This window comes from Phyllostomus hastatus, unplaced genomic scaffold, assembly GCF_019186645.2.
Source record: "Phyllostomus hastatus isolate PE091 unplaced genomic scaffold, TTU_PhHast_1.1 phas_contig_98, whole genome shotgun sequence".
Lineage (NCBI taxonomy): Eukaryota > Metazoa > Chordata > Mammalia > Chiroptera > Phyllostomidae > Phyllostomus > Phyllostomus hastatus.
The window spans coordinates 187,909-207,791 of record NW_025333999.1 but is presented as its reverse complement, the minus strand read 5'-3'; the positions used below and the strand labels follow the sequence as shown (position 1 = coordinate 207,791).

General features: G+C 45.2%; 2 protein-coding genes and 1 long non-coding RNA gene across 5 annotated transcripts; 2 read left to right on the top strand and 1 right to left on the bottom strand.

Moving 5' to 3' along the window:
• Nucleotides 1–4,676: 4,676 nt before the first annotated feature.
• Nucleotides 4,677–6,518, bottom strand: UBL5 (ubiquitin like 5). 3 transcript variants are annotated; one of them, XM_045853536.1, is made up of 5 exons: nucleotides 6,423–6,518; nucleotides 6,094–6,160; nucleotides 5,838–5,921; nucleotides 5,315–5,352; nucleotides 4,677–4,859 (listed from the first exon to the last, which is right to left on the bottom strand). In XM_045853536.1, exons 2-5 carry the CDS (start codon nucleotides 6,147–6,149, stop codon nucleotides 4,816–4,818), a joined length of 222 nt encoding a protein of 73 aa, XP_045709492.1. In that variant the 5' UTR covers nucleotides 6,150–6,160; nucleotides 6,423–6,518; the 3' UTR covers nucleotides 4,677–4,815. The 3 variants fall into 3 exon arrangements, with proteins under 3 accessions (XP_045709492.1, XP_045709493.1, XP_045709494.1); XM_045853537.1 differs by having other exon boundaries at nucleotides 6,444–6,513; XM_045853538.1 differs by lacking the exon at nucleotides 6,423–6,518 and adding an exon at nucleotides 6,242–6,353.
• Nucleotides 6,519–6,558: 40 nt separating this feature from the next.
• LOC123828498 lies at nucleotides 6,559–9,085 on the top strand. Its single transcript, XR_006787468.1, has 3 exons — nucleotides 6,559–6,648; nucleotides 6,916–7,082; nucleotides 8,476–9,085. It is a non-coding gene; the product is annotated as an uncharacterized LOC123828498 (long non-coding RNA).
• A 968-nt stretch (nucleotides 9,086–10,053) lies between these two features.
• FBXL12 (F-box and leucine rich repeat protein 12) lies at nucleotides 10,054–15,328 on the top strand. The gene is made up of 3 exons (XM_045853535.1): nucleotides 10,054–10,355; nucleotides 10,460–10,532; nucleotides 13,116–15,328. Exons 1-3 carry the CDS (start codon nucleotides 10,252–10,254, stop codon nucleotides 13,935–13,937), a joined length of 999 nt encoding a protein of 332 aa, XP_045709491.1. The 5' UTR covers nucleotides 10,054–10,251; the 3' UTR covers nucleotides 13,938–15,328.
• Nucleotides 15,329–19,883: the final 4,555 nt, after the last annotated feature.

The following is a 19,883-nucleotide window of genomic DNA, read 5'->3' as shown; positions in this document are numbered from 1 at the left end:
ACAGCATAGTAATTATAATGTGTAGAAAGGCCTAACAAATCAACAAATAGTTACTTAAAATAATGACATCACCCCTGGCTGCTGCGGCTCGGTGGACTGAGCGCCAGCCTGCGAACCGAAAGGTTGCCGGTTCAGTTCCCAGTCAGGGCACATGTCTGGGTTGTGGGCCAGGTCCCCAGTAGGGGGCGCTTGAGAGGCAACCAATGTATCTCACACACATTGATGTTTCTTTCCTTCTCTTTGTCCCTCTCTTCCCTTCTCTCTAAAAAGTAAATACAAAAAAAAGGAGTGGGCCAATGACCCTTGAGGCACAATTCTTTTAAAAAAATGATATGGAAAGATATCAAAGCATTAAAAAAGCATGAAAAAGAAAGCTGCTAAACAGTATCAATATTAGAATATGTATAATTGCTTCAACCGTGTAAAAACTATAGGTGTATATCACAGAAAATTTTTGGATTCAATCAAATGTTAATGACTTACCACTGGTGATGCAGGTAAAGGAAGAAATGAGCAACTTAAATATGTCATTTTGATTTTTTACAGGCATGTATTAGCATAATAATCTTTTTTAAAAAGATAATTTTATACTTAGGGCAGAGTTGCAAAAGTAGTATAGAGTTTATATGGAATATAGACCTTCACCTAGCCTTCCCTTGTATTAGCATTTAATAACAGGTGCTAATAACAGAACAGAGGTTCTTAACCAGAGGTGATTTTTTTTCCCCGGGGGAAATATGACAATGTATTTTTAAAAAAGATTTTATTTATTCTAAGGGGAGGAAGAAGTGGGGAGAGAGTGAGACGGAGAGAAACATTGATCAGTTGCCTCTCATATGCTTTCCAACCCAGGACCAAACCCACAACATAGGCGTGTGCCCTGACCAAGAATTGAACCATTGACCTTTTGCTAGCAGGAGGAGGCCCAACAAACTGAGCCACACCTGTCAGGGATTGACAATGTCTTAACATGTTTGGTTGTCACAAAAGAGGGGAGGGAAATGTTACCGGCATTTAGTGGGTAGAGGACAAGGGTGCTGCTAAATAACCTATAATGCACAGCCTCCAGAACAAAGAATTATCCAGCCCAAAATGCCAACAGTGCCAGAGCTGAGAAACTCTGCCATGGAATATCAAAGAAGTCAACACTGGTACAATACTATTAGCTAAACTAGACTTGAATCCACATTGTCACACCTCCTTTGTCTCTTCTCATATGTGACAATTTTTAGGTCTTCCTTGTCTTGCATGATCTTAATGCTTTTGAATAGCAGAATGGCCCTGATTTTGATGTTTTGTCATGATGGGGTTTGTTGGGTATTTTCTCATGATTAGAATGAGGTTATACATTATTGGGAAGGATACCATAGAGACAATATAACCTCAGTGCATCATACCTAGTATGCGATGTATTCCTGGTTGTAATAAGATATTTGCTGCAATAACAAATTACCCCACAATTTAATGGCTTAACATTTATTTTCTCACAGCTTCTGTGGCTTAGGAATCCAGACACAGGTTAGCTGGTGTCAGCAAGGTGGGTGTGGTCTAATCTGAAGGCTTAAGCGGGGCAGGATCTGCTTCTAGGTTCTCTCCTGTGTCTGCTGGCAGGCTCCAGTTGCTAACAGGATATTTGTCTGAAGACTGCAGTTCCTTGCTGGCTACTATTTGGGGGCCTCCCCATAAGGCAGCTCACAGCATTAGCAGCTGGCTTTCATCAATGAACAAATGAAAGAGCAAGACAGAAGCCAGTCTCCTTGCAACCTCATCTCAGAGGTGATATGCCATCACTTTTGCCATGTTCTATTTGTCTGAAGCTAGGTCTAGTCTATAGTCAAGAGGAAGGGATTACACAAGGGTGTGAATACACAAGGACAAGGGGATCATTAGGCACCACTTCAAAGGTTACATACCACACCTGCAACGTTAACTTTGATCATTTGGTTAAGGCAGTTTCCGAACTTACTATTGTAATGAATACTTTTGAGGAGATACTTTGAGACTGTGACCTTTCAACATGTCTTCATCCTTTTTGTTTTGGGCACTTCCTACTTCCTGACATCACAGGATGTTCCATGCTCAGCTCATATCTTCCTGCCCCTAGCTCTGGAAACAAACACTTCTCCAAGAATCCCTGGCTTCTTTCATTGGAGAATGTTATTTAGACACCAAGACCTGGGTGTTGGGCATGCTCATTGCTAGTGGGGTGTCACTGCTTCTGGTCCTTCTAGGTGGAAAAAAGAAATAAATGTATACACACATATCTGCATTGCCCATATAAATAGTAAATAAAAACCATGTCCACAGGGATGCCTCCAGGTCTAATCCAGTCCTACAGGGTTCATTCTAACCACACCCTTCCACTCACTGATCCTCATTTTATTTGTAACTTCTTTCTCCAGCAGTAAGAAACCTGGCTCTCATTATTTACAATATATTTACCCATTTGTTCAACTGTGTGGACATATGCGTACAAAGTTTCAGAACTGCTAAATCATACCCCTATGAGGAACGTATTTACCAACTAGAGTACAGTGTTTTTGCACACTTTTGTCCATAACCTTCCTTGTACCCCATCATATACTACTTAAAATTTTTTTCTAAGATTTCATCTATTTATTTTTAGAGAAGGGGAAGGGAAGGAGAAAGAGGGAGAGAAACATGTGCAAAATCCATCGATTGCTTCTCACACATGCCCAATGGGGGATCTGGCCCGCAACTCAGACATGTGCCCTAACTGGGAATTGGGCCCGCAACCTTCCAGTTCACAGACCAAAGCTCAGTCCCCTGAGCCACACCGGCCAGGACCCCCATCATATACTTTTCCCAAACTTAGGCCAGCTTTCATCCTCAGCTTCTTCAGTGTAGTCATGTGATTCATCTGTAATATAGGCAGATTCATCTGATGGCCTGCATTCCATCTTTCTTCCTACATCCTCCTTGACAAATGAAGAGTTCTGCATCTATCACCATACTGCCCTTTTATGTTTAAAAAAGAAACATAACAAAAATCAATAAAAATACTAATTAACAAGAATGGGATATATAATTTATATGGAAAGACGTCAAAAGCATAAAACAGCAAACTGCATGGCATGTGATTACAGAACGTATAATTATCCTAATTGTATAAAAACTATAGGTTGTGTTTTAGAAAATGTCTGTATTCACTCGAGTATGTTAATGACTTCCCCTGGTGGGAGGGGTGGTTTAATATAAAACAATTTTTAACATAACATCTGGATTTTTTTACAAGCAGATATTAGCATAGTTATGTTACAAATAAAACTGAAGTTTATACCAATGCACTGAAAAAGTCCTGACCTAGGAGACTGGAGTGAGTAAAGGGGTTTCACTTTTAGTGTGCACTTTTCTATGCTGATTTGAATTTATAAGGAATCACCTGTAAAGGCTTTCACATAGTTTATTATTACATCTTTTTTTTTGCTTTACTTCAGGTTTTATATTTGTTAATTTATTATATATGTATTTTTTATCAAATTTATTGGGGTGATACTGGTTAATAAAAGGCTGTCATAGAGTTAAAAAATTTCAGTGTGGGGTTGTATTTTAACAGACAGGTAAAGGAGAGATTGATTGAGCTCTAAGTGTAAGAAGAAGGGTACCTGGAAACAGATATCTCTTAGGGACAGACGGGAAACCAAGAGGCGGGTAGAGATGTGACTAATGGAGACAAAAGAGAAACATTCTCAACTGACTACAGGCCAGCAGCATCCCAGGCAGCTGGCAGATTCACCTCCCAAGAAGCTTGGTGGTGAAGGGAAGGCAGAGGCTGGGAGGAGCTTGGGGGGAAGGGAAGGAACACTGGGTTGGACTTGACTGTGTTTGTGTACTGAGGTAGGATAGGGCAGGTCAGTGCAAGAGAGGGGAGAAAGAATGGAGCTAGGTTTTGGGTGAAGCTCTTGAGAAGGCTCCAGGTCTGGGAAAGGACAAGGCCAAGGTCGACCCTAGGATCTATGGCTAGGAGAACAGAGATGGGGTGTTTGGCATCCTGTCTACTCACATCTTGGAGAAGGCTGGAGACAGCTAATAAAACCACACAGCAGACATCCTGCTGTTTTAACCGCACTATCTCACTAAGATATGAGTATCATCGTGGTACCCCATTTCAAGGAGGAAACTGAGGACCAAAGAAGCTGACTTCCCCAAATCCCACTACTAATGATCAGTCAAAATTCAGCCCATGCCATACTGTCTTGCTCTGTCCACTAGGACTTTGTAAGTGCCAGGAACTGTAGATGCTTAACCATGTTTTGTCTCATCTGTACTTCACAACATGACAATGAACTATCAGTTCCAGTTTGGAAAAGGAGGTGAAGGCTTAGGGAGGTTAAATAACTTGCCCAGGGTTACTGTTGGTATCAGAGCTGGGACTCTACCCATAGTCTGTCTGAATCCAGAACTGGTATTCCTAAGTACTACATCTACTGTTCCTACCCAGAGGCTCCTTGGTCTATCAGGATGAAAATCATCTCAGGATCTCTTGCCCTTCAGGAATCCATGGAAAGCCCCAGAGCACTGGGCTTCTACTCTACTGGTTTGTTCTTCCCTCACTGATCCAGTCAATCTTGAGCCCTTACTGAGCAGCTGCACACTGAGGGTATAGTGACAACAAGATGCCAATCTCCCCTCCTTAAATAACTCTCATTCAAAGATGACAACAATGAAGCAAGCTGCTTCTAAGTTTTTATTAACATGACTTTTTAAAAACAAGCATTCATACCAGTATGGGGGTTGAGGGTGGGAGAAGAGGGGAGAGTTAGGGAGGGCAGAGTGTAGAGGAGGAATTCTGCTTTATTGGTAATAAAGCTCCAGGTTCATCCCATCGTGGATTTCATCTGAAGTAAAGGTGTTAAGGAAGCATTACTGTGGGTTTGGTCCCCACCCTTTCACCTCACAGCTGGGACAGGGCAGCTTAAGCGTTCAGCCCAGAGCCAAGGAAGCCATTTTGGACAGGGTCATTTTGATATGGAAAGAATCCAAACTATTAAAAAAAAAGTTCATGATCCTTTTGCATAGCTGACTCATTCCATCCCAACCTCCTGTCCACACTAGGTGGAGCTCAGTAATAAATATTTGGACCTTAAAGTGTCTTCTAAGCTTCAAAACATTTAACAAGGAAACCACACTCCTCCTCCAACAAAATAATCACGTGACTCCTATTTTCTAAATGCTTACCATGTGCTACATACTAAGTTAAACATCTTATACTATAATCTCAGACTCAGTATTGAACAAAGAGAACTAGGACGCAGTGTGTGGACCTTTCCTCAAGAAATCACACAAAGGATACAGTCCCCCAGAGAAACGTGGTCCTTAAAAATCGTGTACCTGAAAGACAAATACCAAATGATTTCACCTATAAGAGGAATCTAATGAACAAAATAAACTAATGAACAAAATAGAACCACTGTGAAAACATGGAACAGAATGAAAGTGACCAGAGGGGACGGGGAGGAGAATACTGATGGAAAGAAGGGGAAGGGACTAGACAAAGAACATCTATGAATAACCCACAGACATGAACAGTGTGGGAATTGACTGTGGGAGCAGGGGTGAGCTGGGCAGAGGGGGAAAATTGGGCCAACCATAATAGAATAACAATAAAAAATGATTTGAAAAAAGTAAAAAACAAAACAAAAAAGGTGTACCTACAGGATAGCAACCTTTCAGACAGAAACCTGAGGTGGCTCTTCACCCTGGAGGTAAGCTAAGGAAGCCCCGGCTAAGCAAAGGGCTGTCTGCAGCACTCCTCCAGCCCAAACCTTCTGATGTAGCCTGTCCAGTCGGTCCCCCAGCTCTGTCACTGCACTCACCACTTCTTTAATACGATCTTGTTCCAACGGGTACCCGTTTGGGCTGCGATCAGCTTCTTAAGGTCCCCGATGGTGTCATCGGTGCTGGGCGCAGAAGAGTTAAGGAAAATGGTACGGAGTAGTAGAACGAAGAAGAGGGCATTGCAGGGCGGAATGCACTTTGCCAAGACCCCATCCGCCCCCTCTACAACACAGACTGAGTTGTCTCACTCCAAGCACCCCCAGGGACCACTGTCTCTCCGCCAGCAGTGGATACTTGCACTTTACCCGGACCTTCTTCCCCAGACGGTCGTTGCAAACAACCTCGATCATCCTGTCTGGAACTACAGAGGGTAGTAGTTGGGAAGCAGCAGAGGCGGGACGTCAAAGTCTCCCAGGCCCCAAGACCTCCGGTTTAGACTTACATTCACTTCCCAACCCCCAGACGCGAGTCCTCCGGGACCCCAAGTTCCCTGTCCCAGGACCGCGGATTTCACCTAGCCGCGCCAACCCCCCTTTAGGTCGCCTCTCTCGGGACCGCAGACCGTCGATAGTCGGGTCCCGACAGCTTTCTCCAACTCCAGACCGCTCCGCTTGGCCCCTCACCTCGAATCGCCTAGAACCTACCGACGCCACAACCTAGTCGTGCGAAAGCGAAGCCAGGACCCGAGTCGACGCGGAGAACCGGAAGCGGAAGTGCGCAACTTAAAGCCCCTCCCCCGGTGCTAGTAAACGCCCCATCGCATTCTTTGCCCTACCAGCCCTGCGTAGGCTTGTGGTCCTCAGGCGGGGCTTTGGGGTCCCCGGTTTGGGCAGGGGAAACTTGGAGCTGGTGCGTGGGGCCGAGTGGGGGGTGCCAGCCTGTGGAGGGCCGGGGGAAGGTGCATGGAGGGAGGGTCAGAGGTCAGGGGTCAGGGCCCATCTGGTTAGGGTCTCATTCGCTGTGGGGAGACACCGTCAGTTGGTGGGGACCCTAGAGGGGCCGGGTGACCTACTGTTCTTGAGCCTGCCTGTGCCTCTTACTGCAACTACGGGGCCTACGGGAAGCCGAGTCGAGTCCCGCCCTCTGCCTTCATTCTGGGCTGGGTCTCCCCTCTAGGGTGCAGACTATAGTCGATAAGCGAAGGAAACGAAGGGGCTGATCCTGGATCCTGGCCTGGATACCAGCACTTATTAGAATGGACGTTGCACGCTAACAGCAACAGAAACGAGGAAGGTGGAAACGGCACACAGGCAAAATCTTCCAGGTTTTTATCTTCAACAAAGGTAGCTTCCGCCCTTAAGTAAGCACTTTGTAGATCTCAAACATACCTTGTAGCCCCGGTACTACAGGTTGGTCCCCCGGGCTGGTGCGACAGGGGGTGCTCCTCCCTATGTTCTGTGGATGAAAGGGAGTTCTAAGGATAGTAACCTCACTGGGTGATCTGATCATAAATTCCAAACTGGGAGGTCATAGTGGGTAGTCTTGTCCCAGGCATATAACGTTTTAGTAAAAGGTTTACTTTGCTTTAAGCAAGCCCTGTCCATTGTTTTTGAGAATCTAGGTTAACACACCGTTGTAATAAGCCTCACCACAATCAAGAGAGCACATAATCTTGTTAACTATCCTGTAATCCAATCTCTGCCTTTCTCTCCTTGCTGGTTTCCTCCTTAATTTCAAATGCATAAGAGCCACAAAACTTGCTCTGTGGAGCATTTGAGATTTTCCCAGCATGTGGTCAGTTTGGCTCAGATAAAGTCTTATAAAAATTCTCTACAGGTTTGGATGTTTCTTATGTTGATACCCCAAGATAAATTGCTGAGGCCTATTTTCCTTGGTGCTTTTTGGTATTTTCCCAGATTACCTACAACGAACATGTTATGTTTGTAAGGGGGTGGGGTGGGGTAGTAAATGTGAGTTGTTTTTTTTTTTAGTCCTCACCTGAGGACATTTTTCATTGCTTTTAGAGAGAGAGAAAGGGGGGATGAGAGAGGGAAACATCAATTGGTAGCCTCCCTGACAAGCCCAACCAGGGATCGAACCTTTTGGTGTACAGGAGGATGATGCTTCAACCAACTGAGCACACTGGCCAGGGCTGCTGGTTTGTTTGTTTGTTTTAAAGGAAGTTCTAATTTCTCAACGTTATTCAAAGATAGCTCAAGCACAGGATCATGGTGCTGAGTTATGGGCTGGGGGAGATCGGAAAGGGATGGGGAGCATTTTGGAAAGGGGAGGAAAATAAGTCTGAGGTTGCTGGAGGCTTGGGGTCCATGGGGAGCTCCAGCTGGACTAAGCTGTCCTGAGCGGGGCAGGCAATGGGCAGTCCCAGAACTAGACTGCCAGTGCTACAGACACACCCCTGAACCCAGGTAAGAGGGGGAGGGGGCCTCAGGGCACAGGACACCACACCCGGGTAATGTTAATTTGGGGCTTCTTACCAAAGGGCTCAGTGACTGTGCATTGAAGGGCCAGGGCAGCCCCATGCCCCTGCCTGGGAGGTAGTAGGATCTGCAGTCAGATTTGCTCCTTCTTGGGGAGGTAGGTGCTTCCTAGGAAGGAGAGGTCTGGGTCCTGACCCAAGGAGCAAGTTGGGCAGGCCCCTTCTGCTCTCTTGTTTCCTGGGTTTCTGGCCCAGAGGAAGGAGCTTTCTTATGGGGATCCCTTCTCTTCATTCTGCAGGTGGGGCAGAAGATGGTTCTTAGGAACCTCCTGTAACTGTGCTGATGGCAGAGATACCTTCACACCCAGGGTTCACCAGAGGGGAATCATCTTAGGGGTAGAGGGAGTTGTTCAGGAGATCCCTTTCCCTAAAATCTCAGCATGTCAGCAGGCCTTGAAGGTACAGCAATGACCAGGGCTGACCTGCCACCTCAGAGTTCAGTCTGATAGAGGAGGAAGACAAAGAAGAAAAATGAAGAGGTTTTTGCAACACACTGTGATGGGTGGTGTGAGTGGAAGCCCAGGCCTTGGGAGCCCAGAAGGTATTGTCTCTGCAAGATGATGTGGGTTTTCCGGAGGAAATCACGACCATAGAGCATCTTGAAGGAGGCCATGTTCTGGGATCAGAAAAATTTGAGATTGGGGTCCTAGCATATGACTTGACCTCTGTGCAATTCTTTTGATATTTTCTTTCAGTCACAAGATGGCTGCCAGAGCTGGAAACATGTTTCCTGTGCTCTTGTTTAAGGAAAAATATCAAAGGTTTTATTTATTAATAAATACTTGGGACTTATTTTTTTTCCAGGTAATATGTACTTGCACATGGTAAAAATTCAAGTAGTATAAAAGTATCTATACAGCACACAAAGTTGGCTTGCCTTCAGACCCCCGCCCCTCCCCAGGAACAACTACCCTTAAAAGTTTCCATTTTGTAGCCCTGGCCAGGTGGCTAGGTGGCAGCATTGGCCCATACACTAAAAGGTTGTGGGTTTGATCCCTGGCTCAGGTGCATAATGATTATGTTCTTTTTCAATTACTATTTTAAAAATGAGTGATATTTAGTCTGGCTGGTGTGGCTCAGTGGGTTGAGTGCCAGCCTGTGAACCAAAGGGTTGCCAATTCGATTCCCAGTCGGTGCACATACCTGGGTTGCTTGCCAGAACCTTGGTTGGGGGCTTGAGGAGGTGGCCCATGGATGTATCTCCCGCACATCGACGTTTCCCTCCCTCTGCTTCCCCTACCCTTCTCTTCTCTCTAAAAATAAGTAAAATCTTTTTAAAAATAAATAAAAATGAGTGACATTTGATAGGACTGTCAACTCAGCCTCTACGGCAACAATGTCACTATCAATCAAAACGAAAAGTTCAACATGCCCTTTAACAAATTATTTCTTGTCTACAAATTATTCTAGTGCATATGCATAAAAAACATTAAGATTGAAAAGTAGAAGCCACGCACTCCGCCCTGGACCGCTCCAGGGTTCGTCACCGCCTCTGCTTCACCTTCCTGGCTCCGCGGTGGTACCCAGCCCCGGCCCTCCCCGTCTGCTCCCGGCCCTGCTCCCTGGCCTGTCACCACCCCAGCCACGCCTTTCGAGTTTGGTCCGGTCCGAACCCTAACCTCGGCTCTGTGGCTGGTCCTGGTCCCCATCTCAGCCCTGGCGCTTCCCGTCACTTGGGAGGTTGGTCCTTGTCCCAAGCCCCGCCCCCGAGGAGCCTCACGTTCCTTAAGCCCGCCCCCAACCGTCCCCCCCGCTCCCCCCCCCCGCCCTTAGCCACGCCCCCTGTGTCGCCAGCGCCCCAGAGAGGCCTTTCCGGCTTACTACTGGTTGGAAGCTCATTCCACGCTTCTGGTCCGAATCCCTGGGAGGGGCTGAACCACGTTCCCTCTGAAGGAAAGCTGAAACTCTCCGCTGGTCACCAGAGGCCGTTGTCACCTCCCTGCCCACACCCCACTACCCTCGCCTCCTAAGGCGCTCCCAGGGCGAATCACGGAGTTCCTTTACCAGAAGTGGCAATGTGTGTCAGCGGGATCATGGCGACTCTTTCGGACTTGCCGGACTTAGTCCTGTTGGAGATCTTTTCTTACCTCCCCGTCCGGGACCGGATTCGCCTCTCCAGGTGCGGCCTCCCCCCAGTCGTTGGGAGGGCCCCGTGGTTGGGAGGGCGGGAGGGGAAGGGCCGGGCAGGGTTAGGGTTGTTCTAACGGCATTCTCCTTCCTCAGGGTCTGTCGCCATTGGAAGAGGCTGGTGAACGACGGGTGGCTGTGGCGACACATTGACCTGTCCGTCTACCAGGTAAGTGAGGTAGGCGGGGCAGACTTGGGCCGTGGTCTGTTGGCCGGACCTCAGGGACCAGCCCCCTCCCACCCTGGATTTCCAGCCAGGCTGTCCTGGGCACATCCCGCCTGCGTTGCCTACGTGTTCCTTTGCTACCTCCTGGCCTGTTTCCCCGTCTCTAAAGTGAGGATAGCCGAGATTGTTAGGGAATGGGGCTTAGTGTCTGAGATGTACATAGTCAGCATATGATAAATGCTGGTTGATGACTAGATTATCACTTATGATTATTATAATTGATGAGTTTTCATGGGAAAATCATTTTCCATAGTCAACTTATTTCCAGAATTAATTTCCTGAGTAGTGCAACTGAACCGTTTCCACTTTCTACCATTTGCATTTTTTGTTTTTATTGTGCATTATTTCAAATATATAGAAATGTATAGAGGATAACATGATTTCAAAGAAACAGGTACTCACCACCTAGATTTAACCTGGTTTATTCTTTGGCCTTATTTACTGAGGATCACATGAAGCACGCGCACACACACACACACACACACACACACACGACATTTATAGATATATTTTTTGCCCTTTTTGAAACCCCCCTCAGAGGAACCACCATATAAAATGGAATCGTAACTTTCCTTTGGCTTTCTATTTACTACCTATGTGTGTGCCCATAAGCCATATATAGTACTGTTAATGTGTTTCTAAAGTTTAGATAATGGTATTCTATTTAGAAAATTAAATGCTGTTTTACCTATATTTCCACCCACAACTAGCTTTATTCACATTACATCACTTTTTAAAAAAAAATTGTTTGAGAGAGAGAGGAAGGGGGAGGGAGAGGGAGAAAGAAACATTGAGTTATTGTGCAGTTTGCATTTGCGATCAGGGCACATACCCAGGTTGCAGGTTCTATTTGGTCAGGGCACGTACTAGAAGGAAGCAATGCATGTTTCTCTCTCAAACTGATGTTTTTTTTTCTCTCTCTCCCTTCCTCTCTAGAAGCATTAAAAAAAGTCCCCCTTGAGTGCTTAAAAAACAAAACAAACTTGCAAAGTGGAAAGTTTTGTTTTGTAAGTTTGACACTAATTCATTTGTTGCCAAAACCTGACCTGAAGTGGGTTGAAGATATTAATGTCCTTTTTCTTATTCCACTTAGAATAAATAGTCTTATGTTATACTGAATAATATTAACCTGATAACAGGGTGCTGACCTAGACCCCACTATTGGTGTTGCATATGGTGTCTATACCATGTTAATTCTGAATTCTGAAACCCATCTGTCCACAAGGGTTTTGGATAAGGAATTGTGGCCCTATATAGAAATTATTTTTATTGAGATTACCTTTTTAAAAATGATTATTGTTTTCTGTATTATTTTTTCCTATCATCTTATGAAAAATTTTAAACATACACAAAAGTTGAAAGAATAGTACAGGGAACACCAAGATATGCCACCGTTTATAGTGAACTACATTTGTTTTATCACCTGTTGACTCATCCCTCTTTCCATCCACCAATCCATTTTATTTTCTAAATACATTGCAAAATAAATTGCAGATAAAACAAATAAAAACAAAAAAAGTTAAAATATTACTACAGATGAAGCTAAGAGCCTCTGATAGTTGTTTCCTGGTGCCCTTAACCCTTCCCCAGAGTAACCAGGATTCAAAATATGCAAAATAATAAAAGGTGGAAAGGAATGTCTCCCCCCAACAATCTTGTCACCCAGGTCACCTTGGCTTTTCCCCCAGAGGCAGCAAATACTCCCTTTTTCTTTGGAGTCCTTTTGGGGGTATTCTCTGCATGCAAAAATATAATTATCTTTATTAAAAAGCAAAATAGGTGGTAGTGGGTATCTACATTTTACATTTTAATAAAAATCACCAGATTGCATTCCAAAGTATCGAGACTAATTCCCACCAGCAGGGCTCGAGAGCTGGTTCTCCACATGTAGGCTAATATTTGATATTCTGAAACAAAAAAATTTGTCCTTCAAACTTGAAGGTTTAAATTTGGCCAGGAAGATGTGATTCCTCTGTCAAAAATAGTCAAAAAATTTATGCTGTGTTTTCTTTATTATTTTTCTAGGTAAAATGTACATACAGTGCAATGCACAGTGCTATCAGTTGTTTGTTTTCTTAGTCTAACTTCTCAGGACTACTTTTTTACAGCTTTTGCTATTACCAGGCTGTGATTTTTTTTTAAACCTAGAACTGATGTACCCTGGGCAGTTTTAGCTTTTTTCAGTTTTCTTTTACGTTATTGTTTCTTTCCAAGGTGGTCGTTAAAATAGGGATAAAAATCTTGGTTACTTACTCCACAACATAATGAGAATCCACTCTGTTGCTAAAGACAGGTCTGTTATAGTCTTTTTCTTGCATTGCTTTTATTCAAATCTGGAAGTCAAAGTGTTGGGGTTAAATTGTTTTGTTACTCTGGAGAAGTGTCTGGTCAGATGAAGTTGGTGGTGGAAGGATAATTCCAGGGGAGCAGCAGAAATCCCACTGGGGTTCATCTGACTCCAGGTAGGTGAGGACCTTGGAAGATCACTGTGTCTCTCACCTAGTCACCCCTATCTTTGGCTCTTAGGTGCGGCCTAAAGTCATATGGCACCTCCTTCACCGGTACATGACATCTCGCCTCCATTCTTTGCGCCTGGGTGGCTACCTGCTCTCAGGCTCCCAGGCTTCGCAGTTGTCCCCAGCCCTGATGAACGCTCTGGGCCAGAAGTGCCCCAACCTGAAGCATCTCTGCCTGCATGTGGCCAACCTGAGCATGGTGCCAGTCACCAGTCTGCCTTGTACCCTGAGGACCCTGGAGCTGCACAGTTGTGAGATTTCCATGGACTGGCTCCTTGAGGGGCAGAACCCCACCGTGCTGCCCCTACTTGAGTGCCTGGTGTTGTCTCGAGTTCCTGCCTTTCGGGATGAGCACCTGCAGGGCCTGACGCGCTTTCGCGCCCTGCGCTCACTGGTGCTGGGCGGCACCTACCGGGTGACTGAGATGGGATTGGATGCAAGCCTGCAGGAACTGAGCTACCTGCAAAGGTTGGAGGTGCTGGGTTGCACCCCTTCGGCTGATAGCACCCTCCTGGCCATTAGCCGCCACCTCCGAGATGTTCGGAAGATCCGGGTGACCATCAGAGGCCTCTCTGCCCCTGGTCTGTCAGTCCTGGAGGGAATGCCAGCCCTGGAGAGTCTGTGCCTGCAGGGCCTGCACATCACCCCGGAAACGCCTTCCCCAGCTGAAATAATCTCCTCCTGCCTCACCATGCCCAAGCTTAGGGTCCTTGAGCTGCAGGGGCTGGAGTGGGAGGGTCAGGAGGCAGTGAGGATCCTGTGTAAGGGCCTGCCCCACTGTCTGGTCATTGTCAGGGCCTGCCCCAAAGAGTCTATGGACTGGTGGATGTGACTCACCACCTGTCCCTGAGGTGTATCAGTTTTTATCAATGAGACCCAAGCCCTCTAGGCAGTACCTTGCTGCTGATAGGTAATTAGATTAAAGGGGCCTGAAGGCCAAAGGTAGAGAGAGGCCAATGATCTTGGCACCGCCAGATCATTGGAATTGTTTGCCACCTGTGTAGCTTCTGTGACATCAGCTGGCCTGGCCTCCACATCTGGAAATGGGGAAGACTATAGCTACCTCACAGTTATGTTGCAAAGCCTTACACTTTCCTGGGCCCGAGAAGGTCCTCAGTGAAGGGTCATTGTCAGACAGCCCTCAGGAACAGGAGGGATGCAGAAGGGTGTGGTTAGGAGTTAGGGGGACCGGAAGGGCTAGGGCCCCTTAGGAAGCTTGGAAGGACTGTGTACACACCCACACACCTCCACACTGATTATACCTACATGCATGGATTAAAGTGTTAATGAATTTTATTTCATTTTTTTGTATTTTATATTTCCTGAGTTTTCCACAATATATATTACTTTACTATTAAAGAAAAATACTTATTTTGTTTAGAAAAAGAAAGCATTCAGTTTATTCAACACACATTTCTAAAGCCCCTGCAATTTTGCAGGCACTGTCCTAGGTGCTGGGTCACAGCAGTGACCAAACAGACAAGACCTGAGAAGACAGGGTGATAAACACATGAGCACATCCAGGGAACAGTTTCAGAAATGGAGACAATAAGCCAGGGTCATGTGTTGGAGACGCATGGTTGGTAGCGTGGGCCTCTGAGCTGTGTTGAGTAACCAGCCCTGGGGAGTGCTGGGGCAGATAGAAAAGGCAAAGTTGTTGGTGGAAATGAACTTGGCATTTCCAGGAACTGGACAAAGGTCCCTGTGGTTGAAGGAATGAGAATTGAGCAATAGGAGTGAAGTCAGAGATGAGGGGGTGAGGTTGGACAGGGCCTCACAGGTGGCTCAGGTTTTAGGGGCTCCTCTTCCTGCGTTTTGAGTCTGAACCACTTGAAACATGCAGGTGGCAGACTGATAGTGATCATGGGCGCCACCTGGTGAGATGAGCGTTACTTCTGAGCTGAGCTAGGTAGGAGGGCTGTATGGTCTTACCACCTGCCCCCTCAGCCAGCCTGCTCTGTGGTGGGCAGAGCCAGGAGAGAGACGGGAGCTGAGCTGGGTATCCTTGTGTGTTGTCACCTTTCAAGGCCAGGCAGGTTCATGGTATTCGTGCAGATGGAAGAAGATTCTCGGGGCCTTTGAGATGTCTGGCGTGCCTTTATTCACTGGCGGGCGAGCCACGCACACTGCAAGCTGCATGTCTATATGCATGTCTCATGTCATGGCCTCTGCTCCCCAGTGTGGCCCCCATCGTGGCACCTGTCCCCTGGTGTGTGTCTCTCATCATCATCGCTCCTAGTAGGGAGTCCCTACCTGTTTAAGTACTAGAGGGGAACAAAGCTGGCAAGATGCCGGAACGTTACATAACATAACATAGTTCTGAGCATGCGAGCCCACTTCATGTTATGGGAACAGTTTATTGGACCCAGTCTCAAGGCTGTGAGAACACTGGTTATCAGGCCCCTCCAAGGCTATGGGAACATTGCTCTCCTTAGTTACCCAGACACCTGGGTGAGGAAGCCAGACTGCCTCCACTTACCCTACACCTTGATTCCTTATTCCAAGTGTGTCTGTCAGGGAAGACTCAGGTGTTTCTCCCATTCTTTTCCCACTGGAGGGTAGAGTGGAAATTCCCTCCTTATCTGGCCACATGAGCACTGGGGTATGAGTTCTCCCTTAGTATGGCCATAGTTAGGGTCTACTGGTCCCAAACCACGACAAACCTGGCGGTTCCAGCTCAGCACTGGGGCACTGGGTAGATCCAAGCTGTGGCATGCGGACTGGAGAAATGTCGGGTGGGGAAATGAGGTCTTTCTGGAGACCTGGGATCGATTGTAGGGACTGTGATGGAAGGGCCAACACCAATGCTGCCTGGGCCGGCCCTGCTGGTGGTCCTGTGTCGGGAGCTGACCAACAGCTGACCTTTGACACAGTCGGGTTGGGTGAGACACATTTGCACAGCAGAGGCGACTATGGTTGGATCTCCTGTCTATCTCTTCCTGTATGCCTGTCCCTGCTAGCAATAGGTGGTGGGATTTTTAGATACCTGTGTGTTATAACAAAAAATTTGCACGATGCCTCTGATTCTGCGTGAAATGATTTGTTGACCACAGAATAGAGACCCCTAGCAATCCTAATGTTGCCTGTTTCCCTCACCTGGGAAATTAAGGACAAAATTAAACTATGGGCAGACCAACTGCCAGAATGCTGAAGGAAGCTGTTGCTAGGAATGTTTCTTAGGGAGTCACCACCTGAAAGCTTAAGATTAATTAGAACCACTACCCCTCCCATACCCTGGACAGGAGTGTATAGAAACAAGGAGTTCTAGTTGAGAATAGTAATCTCAATACATGGAAACAAACACAAAACATGGCCCCTCCCCAAGATGTATAAATCAAAAAATATAGGCCAAAAATTAGTTATTTGATTGAGATAAATTTAATTTTAATGGATAATAGTTGATTTCTATATACCTATAAATCACCCCTTGCACCCTTTTAATTTAGACCAATTCCTAGAATTTTAATAGGTGCCTAGTTACTAATTGGCACCTGAAAATTTGTGCCCATATAGCTTCATTGGCTAACTAATTAATGACCCTCTTAGTCAAAATAACCTTTGTTTAATATGGTTGATCTGTGGGACTTCCTGTACTTTTCGGCTATTTCTTTGTTTAACATGATTGATCCGTAAAATCTTCTGTGTTTTTAGAAATTATTTCTGTGGTAACCGTTTCTGTTTTAATAATCACACTATGCATTGAATGTTGTATAACCTCCCCTATAAAAATAAAGATTGATTTTTCTCGGTGAGTCAGTTGGGCCCAAAAAGCCTGACTGTCCTCCGGCACCCCACCCGGTATCTCAATTCAGTCTCTTTGCCTTAGCCATGCATCCTTTGGGGACCCTGAGATCCTGCCGAGGCTGGACCCCAGCAGTCCTGGAGGTGGGCTGCAGATGCTCCACCTAAAGCAGTTCTAGGGGGAAAAAAAGCTGCTTCCTTTCACTCAGCCTTTCTAGGAGGAACAGAGAAGCAGATGTGAAGTTCAAGTCAGTGGTGCACATGTAAACGTTTAACAGTGTTAGCAGGTGGTGGTGGTGGGGAAGCCCTGATGTGAAGGATTAGTAGAGGGCAGATTTGTGTGGTGTAAATACTCCCATCATGGCTGCTTTCAGGCTACCAATGGTTTAACAGCTGATTCACAAGATTCCTGAAAGTTTAGTAATGGGTAGTCCTGAGCTGCCATGAACAGCACTGGTTAGAGGGGTCTTCTAGAGGACTCACTCTACCTTAGTGACCCCTTTCTGGGCTTAGCTCTGAGGGGTGGTGTGGTTACAGGATGTCATATAGCTTCCCACTTCTTGATATCCCCCACCCCTAACCATTGTCTTCTCCTGGATAAGGGGCTACAGCCTTAAGAATAACCTCTACTTGAAAATATACCTGAGATTTGTTTCAATCATGGATAGTAAGGTGAGTGACAGGCAGACAACTTTCTGAAAAAAAGTTCATTACATACAATTCCCAGGAGAAGGGGGCATGCCTTGCCACTCATGGCCACACTGGGGTGCACCAGAATTGGTCAGAAAGAGTGAGGGTAAAGCATGAGCAGAGGATTTATTATGACTTTTGTGGGAAGGAATAGGCGAGGCAGGGTAAGCAAGTTGAGCAAGTTTAAGCAAGTTTACAATTGGCTAATTTGAATAATTTCAGTGGGCTCTAGGGGTTGTCCTTAGTTGTCTGTTACTTGGTCCTGAGGTGACTTAGGGCAAAGTGTATATTGGTTTAGAGTGGAAGAGATAGATAGGTTGAATTGGTTAGTTTGCATTTGAAAGGTGTGCCAGAAGATAAGTTGTTTGTTGTCTCCAGGAATTATCCAACCTTTGCTGGGGTGGTCCTTCCCCAGGTTCGCAAGGCCCTAAGATGTCAAGGCATTATAAAATACAGGAAATTTAAAAAGCATGATCAATACTCTTTCCAGGATAGGTTAAGGACCACCACAACAGCCGACATTATTGAGTGTTTATTTTGTGTCAGGCACTGTGCTCAGTCCTTCCTGCTTGACTTGGCCTCCTACGAGCACCCCAGTGAAGAAGGCACAGAGGGAGAAGAAACTGTTAATCAGAAAAGTTAAGTTGTCCAAAGTCACATAGCTGTTAAAAAGAGCAGAATTTGACCCCTGGCTGGTGTGGTTCAGTGGATTGAGTGCTGGCCTGGTAACCGAAGGATTGCCGGTTTGATTCCCAATCATGGCACATGCCTGGGTTGTGGGCCAGGCCCCCAGTGGGGGTGTGTGTGGGAGGTGGTCAGGCATTGATGTTTCCCTCTCTTTCTCCTTCCTTTCCCCTCCCTCTAAAAATGGCTAAAATTTTTTTTTAAAAAGAAAAAAGCAGAACTTGAGTAACCTTATTCCACAATCTTAACCATTATGTAAAGTTATGTTGTTAATGTGTAACAGTACCGAAAGGATGGCTCCGTAACTGTGCCTCATTAGGAACTAAAAACTAGACACATAAGAAATACTACAACTTTATTGAGATGTAATTAATGTATAATAAACTGCACATATTTATATAATTTGATGGCTTTTGACATATGTATACACTCATGAAACCATCACCACAATCAAGATGACAAACATTGCCTTCATTCCCCAAAGTTTCCTTGTGGCCCCTGGTATCCTTTCCTCCCTCTACCCTTGTCTGCAGACAACCACTAATCTGCTTTCTGTCACTATAGAGTATTTTGCTTTTCCTAACATTTTATGAACATGAATTATAGAGTAGGTACTTTTGTGTGTGTGTGGGGGGGTTGCAATCTTGTTTCACCTGGCACAATGACTTTGACACTCATCCAGGTTGGAGGAATCAATGGTTTGTTCTGAGTAGTACAGTAACCACCCCCTGCCCTTATCTGCAGCTTTAGTTACCCGCAGTCAATCCCAGTCCAAAAATAATAAATTTCTCCAATCATTGACCTCATATGCTCCTGACATCAACCATTGACATCATCCTGGCTCAATGATGCAGGATCACCGAAAGCAGACGATCCTCCTGACTTATCCTCAGAAGGTCAGTAGTAGCCTAACACTGTGTCATGATGCAAATGTCACTTACTTCACTTCACCTCATTATGTAGGCATTTTGTTATTTCACATCATCACAGAAAAGGGTGGGTTCAGTACAACAAAATATTTTGAGAGAGAGAAATACCACATTCATATAACTTTTATTATAGTAAATTATTATAATTATTCAATTTTATTATAAGTTAATTTCTTACTGCACCTAATTTATAAACTAAACTTTATCATAGGTAGGTATATATAGAAGAAAACATAGCATATATTATATATATACTATATATATAGTTCATTAAGAACCATATAGTTCATACCATTTCATATATAGTTCATATATGTACATAGTTCGGTATGAACCATATATATATGGTTCAATATATATGGTTCATCTATATGGTTCAGTATGAACCATATATATATGGTTCACATATATATATGGCTCAGTACTATTTGCAGTTTCAGGCATCCACTGGGAGTCTTGCACGTATCCCTGAGGATAAGGGGAATCCCCTATGGTACGTCATATGGTTATGGCACAATGTGTATCTATTCACTGATGATAAATATGTGTTTAAATGTACACTTTTTTGTTAAAAATAATTTTCCTACTGTGAAAAATAATACATGCTTGTAAAGAATTTTTAGCATTACGGAGAGTGAAATTCTTTCTAATCACAGACCCTGGAGGGAATCATTGTGCGAAGTTTGATATATTATCTTCTAGAACTTTGTCTATTATTAGGACTTTGGAGAAAA

Bases quoted from the DNA above. Each gene is read 5' to 3' on its own strand.
- UBL5 (XM_045853536.1), bottom strand. From the start codon at position 6,149: ATGATCGAGGTTGTTTGCAACGACCGTCTGGGGAAGAAGGTCCGGGTA. The intron at 5,353-5,837 runs GTGAGTGCAGTG...TTTGTCTTTCAG, and splicing joins AAGATCGTATTAAAGAAGTG to GTACACGATTTTTAAGGACC. The intron at 4,860-5,314 runs GTATCCTTTGTG...CCTTTACTTCAG, and splicing joins CCACGTTTCTCTGGGGGACT to ATGAAATCCACGATGGGATG.
- FBXL12 (XM_045853535.1), top strand. From the start codon at position 10,252: ATGTGTGTCAGCGGGATCATGGCGACTCTTTCGGACTTGCCGGACTTA. The intron at 10,356-10,459 runs GTGCGGCCTCCC...CTCCTTCCTCAG, and splicing joins GACCGGATTCGCCTCTCCAG to GGTCTGTCGCCATTGGAAGA. The intron at 10,533-13,115 runs GTAAGTGAGGTA...TTTGGCTCTTAG, and splicing joins TTGACCTGTCCGTCTACCAG to GTGCGGCCTAAAGTCATATG.